The sequence below is a fragment of the Cynara cardunculus genome, assembly GCF_001531365.2.
Source record: "Cynara cardunculus var. scolymus isolate 2C chromosome LG 1, CcrdV1, whole genome shotgun sequence".
Taxonomy (NCBI): domain Eukaryota; kingdom Viridiplantae; phylum Streptophyta; class Magnoliopsida; order Asterales; family Asteraceae; genus Cynara; species Cynara cardunculus.
Window position 1 is genome coordinate 49,275,341 of NC_037528.1, and position 7,392 is coordinate 49,282,732.

The window sequence follows — 7,392 nt, forward strand, 5'->3', positions numbered from 1 at the left end:
TACTGCATCGCTTGTCTACTTTCGTTTGAATTAGGAAATTCGTGTGAGAAACTGCTTGAATTTGAATATTATGCTGTTTAGGGTTTTTTTTTCGATTTAGGATATTTGTTAATGTATTTTGTTTCGATTTTTTTTCTATTTTCGAGGCTTAGATGTGAATTTTAACTAGTAATTTTGGTTAATTAGACGTAATTCACTCAAATGTTTGATTTAGTGTTCTTAGGATTGTTCATTGTGGTGTGATATGTAGTTATGTATTTGAAATGTCACTGGGGTAAATTGATGATTTTAACCAGTTTTGTCCTGTCCTGTCTTGTCTTACCAAACGTTGAACATATGTCATGTCCTATCCTATCTGTCTGCGTACCAAACGCATCATAAATGAAACCATACGGTCAAAAAGAAAAAACACGCTGATTAAATATAAGAAAAAACTAATAAAACACCAAACTATTTTGATTAAAATTTGGAAAAAGATATTAATGAATTAAATATATAAAAGTAATTTAAAGTCAAATTAAGTAAATAAAAAGTGAATTAAAAATTATCCAGCAACCAAAGTTCCCAAAATCAACCCTTCTCAAATATCGTCGTCGCATCTCGCTCTCGAGTCTCGACGCTTTCGCAGTCTGCGATTTCTCGCGCCATCTCAATTTCACATAGGTATGAACAAACCCTAATCTGCGGATTTCATTTTTTTTTTCTGTTTAGGGTTTTCATCTGCGATTTCACACAGGGTTTGTTTATTTTGATTTATGTTATACACCCTTCATCCATGTATTTGAGGTTTGTGTTGATGTTGAATTGATTTAGTCACCAACATGGAAGTCGTCCAAATCGTGCATTTCCATTCCTGAGCTTAACATCTTACTGATGACTTCTGTATGACCCCAAATTGCTGATGATGGCCCACCGAGTTTGTTTATTCCTCCTTAATAATGTGAGCATCAAAACCAATTGTACTCGCAATGTTCATCTTCGTTGTCACTTTTCTTCTACAAAAATTCCTCGATTACGACCGTCAATGGCGTCGTCTGCTGCTGCTCAAAGCTTTATATCAAGGCTACACCGCCTTGGTGACTCGGGCCCTGCCAACGAACACATCACGAGCCTTTTCACTTCCCAAATACTCGTTGGTGTTTACCTTCTTATGTCATTTGAAATTGTAAGTTCCAATTATAAATCCACAAAAACACCCAAGCGTACTGAATTTTGACGTGTGATTTGTGGGTTTATCAGTATCATTACGGATTTTATGTGGGAGTAATTTAGCCTTCAATATATGTTGGTTATGTAACATTTTTCCAATTGCGTTGCGCTGGGTGTTGTTTATCGTATTCGGGTAATTGCACCAGCTCAAAGTTTTGCGCACTTTTACTTTCAATTTTATGGGCTTCGGATGGAGATGGGTGGTTTTTCATTTGCTTCTCTCTGTTGTGTTATTGTAGATTATGTAGGTTTTGTGGGCTAAATACTATGGTGTAAATGGTGTCACGCTTTCTTTTTTGTTTAAGTTCAACTCTTTTTATGCTTTATAAATGAAATTTGCAGTTAACAATGGCTAGAACATCTTGCTGATCCTGGGAAATATTGTGTTGTTTACTATATCATTTTGTGCTCTTTGTGTTATCACTTGGAACTGTGGTTGCAATCTGGCTGTTTTTATTTGTTCTTTGATTGTTCAAAATACGTTGCTTCATTTTTCTAGGTATGAACCGCATTTGTGAATATTCACAACCCAAGAAACCTAGGATTTATTGGAGAAAAGAAATTGTGGTGAAAACGTTTCTTGAAGCATGTATACAGGAAGTAGCTTTAAATGGACGAGAAGGTGGTAGTCTTAAGCCAGTTTCATGGAAGAATGTTGCGGAAACACTAAAAATGACACATAATTTCATTGTTGAACAAAGACAAATGAAAAATCATTATGACTATCTGAAAGGAAAATTCGGAGCATGGTCAAAATTAAAGAACAAAACAGGAGATGTGTATGATCCATTGACCAACACATTTAATTTAACAGAAGAGGAATGGCAGATAGAAATGAAGGTCACATTCTTTCTTTATATATTTTTAATTTGGTTTCCTTGTTGTTTTACTTGTGTACTGATAATTTTTATGTAAACAGTCAAATAGATACATACAACGATTGAGGAGTGCGCCACTTCCTTTTCCCGAACTTTGTCTACAACTTTTTGATGGAGTTATTTCCACAAAGATTGGAACTTCTACTCTTTCTAACCCTTCTCCTCTTGCTTTCAAAATGATTGAAGATCGTCCAGCAAATCATACACAAGAATCATGTGATTCAACACAAGATCCCCTAGCTTCAGCACGAGAGTGTTCTTCTCGTCTTCAAACTCAAATAAAAAAACGAAAAGGTACACATCCAGGCAAAGCACTAATATAATATTTTGCTATGATTGTGAATCATATTGTTGACAAACAAAAGGGTTATGATATGGTTGCTAGCATTGAGAAGTTAAAGAATATTGGGTGGAAACAAACCCCTTGTATGTTGCAGCACTTATCTTTTTTGTGAAAGGGTCGATTATCGTAAATTTTGGCTGCTCTTCAGAATGAGAGGTTTGAAAATTGGGTTAGAATTATGGGATGCGAGCACTGACTATTTTGAACTGTAAGGGCAGTTTTAAGTTTCTATACATAATGTGGCCCCCTAAACTAAAAGGAAAAGGCAAAATACATTAAAATAAATTTGGCTTATTTTCTATTTAGTGTAACAATTAATTTGACTAGTAGCAGTGCAGCAGGCACGGTTTGCACGGCGCCAATCGAAGAAAGTCACTGCCCTACCGACGAACATCGGCTGCAACAGGTATTTCAAAGCTATATGCCATTGATTTCAAGTTTTCAAGTTTAAATTCTTCGTTTTTATCTCTTGAATCTTGATTCTCCAATGTTTGAGACTTTGAGTTTGACCAATGACCAGATATGTTATTTAGTTGTTTAGACTTTAATCTTTAGGTAGCCTGCCAGCCATTTTAGTTCAATGGTAGTTCTTTGGACTTAAGTTGTCAGTCTTGAACTTTGGGTGTTTTTGGAGGTAACCCATAAATTCTTCTTCAGATTGGAGGTGAGGGTTTTTTGCTGTTTCTTATAGTATTTGATTATGAGGGAATAAATGAGGGACTTGCTTTTTTTTGGGGTGAAAATGGCGTTCAAGTGAACTTGTCACTACCACGCTACTGTTACTAAATTGCACAAAATCTTGTGACTTGTGTTTACCAGTGTAGAATGCACAATTTGTCTTGCTTCATTATCAGTATTACTTGGACTAAAAACTCGATGGGATGGGTCAAAGTTTTGTAGGATTTTCAATATTAGTTCTTTAATCTTTTGGCTGCCATTTAGGGGTTGTGCATCAAATGCTTATCAAGTAAGTGCTTATCAACAAGAGTCACCATCCTCACTTGCCTTGTCTATAACATTTCTTGACCGTCAAATTGGATCGTTGGTAAGCGTCTCTTACCCGGTAAGCGCTAACCAGGTAAGAGTCTTCTCTCTTATTTACGGGGGAAGAACTTTGGTTGTTGCCGTGCCTCTTACTAGGTACCCTATAAGATTCTCGGTCCTTGTCATGCTCACCGGGTAAGGTAAGTGACCCGGTAAGCATTTGGTAAATGACCCCTTAGTATTTTAGTTCAATATCAGTTCTTTAATCTTTCATAGTTCAATCTTCAGTGTTGGTGACTTAGTTTTTTAATCCTTAGGCTGCCATTTACACTTGTTATGTTACCATTACATTCAAAAGATACTGAGCATGTTTTGAAGATGTTCAATTTATCGATAGTTTAGATACTTATATATTAAAGGTTGATGGTCATAAACGTTGTTTTGTTACCGTCCGTAGGATGCGTGTCAGGAGCTTATGGTTCAGAAGTTGGACGTTGATGCTCATCCACCGTCTAGGGATCCTGATCTTGTGCCGATGGGTTCAGCGGAAAGTTCAAGTACCGGTAGATCTTATGCTCGTTGCCTGGGTTCGGGAAATTCTGATGAGGTTTGTTATTCTCATATATAATCTATTACTCCATTCGTCCCAAAATAAGTGTCTACAATGAAAATGACACAATTTTATAAATATATAATTGTTACACTTTTTCATTAACTAAATGGCAATTTTACCCTTAGTAAAGTGGAGTAATGACTTTCTTCATGTAGAATTGGAAAATGGTGGCCGCCTACGTCTCAAAACAAGTGTCTACAATGAAAATGACATATAATTCTAGAAATATGTTATTGTTACACTTTTTAATCAAGTAAATGTCAATTTTACTGTTAATAAAGAGGGAGCCGTGATTTTTTTTATCTCGTAACTAAGGGTAGAATTGGAAAGGAGTCACTTACCTTTGAAGGTGGACACTTATTCTCGGACAAACTAAAATAGAAATGTGGACACTTATTCATTACAACTGTGACGATTGTTTAATCATTGTGTGTTGTTTTGTGATATTTTTAGGTACGAAGATTAAAGAAACAAATTGAAAGAATGGAACAAGCGCGTGAACAAGAAAGGTTAGAGATGAGAGTCCGAGAAGCAAGGCTGCTAGCACGGGAAGCAGAGTTGGGAGCGTGGGAAGCAAAGTTGCAAGCACGAGACGGGCGGGTAACAAGGACGCAAACCATGCCACTACTAAAAATTCACATTTCACAGGCGGAAAAAAATCCGAAGGAAAATTTGTTTGGTGATTTCTGACGGATGCCAAAAAAATAAAAAACATGTCTTTTGTTGACTTCCGTCACAAATTCGCTACTAATTTTTTTAAAACGGATAGGCATTAATATCTATTAAATTTTGTGACGGATTTGTGGTGGAGTATTTATTTATTTACTATTTCCAAAAATCCACCACAAAATGATCTAATTTTTTTTAAATAATTAATTTAATTAACCAAATTTCTGGCGGATTTAATTAATTAATTAAAATTCGCCACAAATCCGAATAAATTAAAAGTAATTTATTTTCTGGAAAAAACAAGAAAAATATTTTTGACGGATTTTTAGCAGATTTCACCGACGACTGATGATCCGCCCGAAATATTTTAAACTGTTTTTTTCTTTGTTCCAGAAAATTATTTTTATTAAAGATTCTAATGTTTTTTTTGTATTTGTAGGAAATTAATGAGTTAAAGATTCAAGTTGAGGAACTGCGTAGATCTATGGAGATCCGGAAGAAGGAGGATGCAGAGAGGATGGAGATCCTGAAGAAGCAGGAGGCAGAGAGGATGGAGATCCTGAAGAAGCAGGAGGCAGAGCATGCAGAGAGGATGGAGATCCGGAAGAAGCAGGATGCAGAGCGTGAAGAGCTGATGGACACGATGAGAAGGTTAATCCAATCTCACCAGTTTCCGCCGACCCCGCCGCCAGATTTTTGATATCTTGTTTGTATGTTTATGAACTTTTATCACTAGCAATCAATCATACTTTAATTTTGTTGAATATTTTGTATCGTATTTATTTCGCCCTAACAACCGTATTGGGCATTAATTTATGATTTGGGATGTTTCTGTATTTTAGTAGTTTTTTGCAATTTTTTTAAATTTATATGATTTTAATATTATCTATACTATTTTATAAAAGCAAACTTAAGAAAGTCTTACAAACAGGTTATGATGTATAAAATACTTTTTTTATGTACAAAGTCTTAAAATCTTTTAATTACTACATTTTAAGCATAATGTAATATTCTGCTCTCCTAATCTCCGGGTTCTTTACTAAACTAAACCCCCAAAGAATTTAAATTATAAAAATAACTTACAAAATATCATATTTCTAAAAATGATCCTCCATTTAGCATTACACATTGTTTGGTGCGGGACTTTTTTGCAAAAAGAAAAAAATCTTACATGATGACGTGGCTTACCTTCGATGTGACGCGGCTGACGGTAAGGGGCCGACCCTTAGTTTTGACTCCTATTGTACTTTTTCCCCTTTTCCTTTATACTACTCTCACTTAACTTATGGAGCAACATTCATTACCATCAAAATGGATGGTAAATGCTTATGGGTAAGATACTTAATTCTTGTATTTTTTTTTATCAGATAAGATTTTCAGTACTTGTTATTCATATGGTAAGGAAATTGAATCGGTAAAACTTTTACCAAGCCAAGTGTTTAATAAACGGCCCATTAACTTTAGAAAACCTTGCATGATCTTAATCAATTGTCCGAGTCTCCCTTGGGTTATTGGGATTTATCAGGCTGTCATCTTCAAAGTCTCATATAATTAATCGAGATGCATACAAGCTGACCTGAATGCCAACAATGAAGAATAAAAAATCCATAATACTTATGAAAATTAATTGAGATCCAAATTTGTACATGAATTAGGGTTGGAATTAGGAAGGGGGTGAAGACACATGAAGTTTCTGAATCATCTTCTTCCCATGTGGGGGGCATTCAAAGTAACATTGGCACCATAAGAGTCTCAAGCATTCTCCAATGGAAGGTTGACCATTGGAATCATATCCATGTTCCTTGAGGCATAAAAAGTTGCATCCATATATTTCACATCCAAATGGTTTAAAATGATTAGCATAACATTCTTCACCCATCAACAACTCCATACCTGCAAATTTACAATTTAGGTTTCCAACTGTTTTGTGATTTATTTAAAGCTTGAATTACATGAAAAAACAACGTATTTTGATTTAATGCCTATTTTATGTAACGTATATTTAGAACATTTATTTGTGTACCTTATATATGATATCTCAGACATTTAGATTAAAATATATATATATATATATATATATATAGGTCCATTTAAAGAAGAACTGATTAATTTGTGATAATTGTGAGATTCAATCTCAACTACAAATTAATAGATAAATTAAGGAACTAATGTTTTTGTAATTTGACTTGAATTTTTAATTAAAGGACATTTTAGGTATTTAATATTTTTTAATCTCTCCTTTGTCTTTCTCTTGCTTCCAGCCTCGGTAAACCTTATTTCGGCGAACACCATGTGATATCCAAAATACACCAAGATACACAATATGATATTTAAAATACACTAAGTAAACTTCGAGACCACTATGATACCATTGTGATACCAACCTGTAGTACCACTATGATACTTACATTGTGTATATATATATATGTGTGTGTGTGTGTCTACAATGTGTGTTGTATGTGTGTGTGCAATGTGCACCGGATAAGGCCACAATGTGTGTATATACATATATAATAAAGTAATTAATTTAATTAAAGTAAATTGGAATATTAAACTAATTATAATAAATTGAATAATCAACTTAAATTATTAATTTACCCATCTATTTTATTTTAAGAAAAACATTAATAATCTTAAATGATTGGCTTACGTTGGATCTCATAGTTACCACAAACTAATTAGTTTTCATTTGATTA

General features: G+C 34.3%; 1 protein-coding gene across 1 annotated transcript; it reads left to right on the top strand.

The window, feature by feature from the left end:
- Positions 1 to 625: 625 nt before the first annotated feature.
- Positions 626 to 5,514, top strand: LOC112524034 (protein lava lamp-like). The gene is made up of 7 exons (XM_025133676.1): positions 626 to 663; positions 1,709 to 2,049; positions 2,129 to 2,381; positions 2,769 to 2,836; positions 3,872 to 4,021; positions 4,481 to 4,627; positions 5,136 to 5,514. The coding sequence occupies exons 2-7, from the start codon at positions 1,711 to 1,713 to the stop codon at positions 5,394 to 5,396; spliced, it is 1,218 nt and encodes a 405-aa protein (XP_024989444.1). The 5' UTR covers positions 626 to 663; positions 1,709 to 1,710; the 3' UTR covers positions 5,397 to 5,514.
- The last annotated feature ends 1,878 nt before the right edge of the window (positions 5,515 to 7,392 follow it).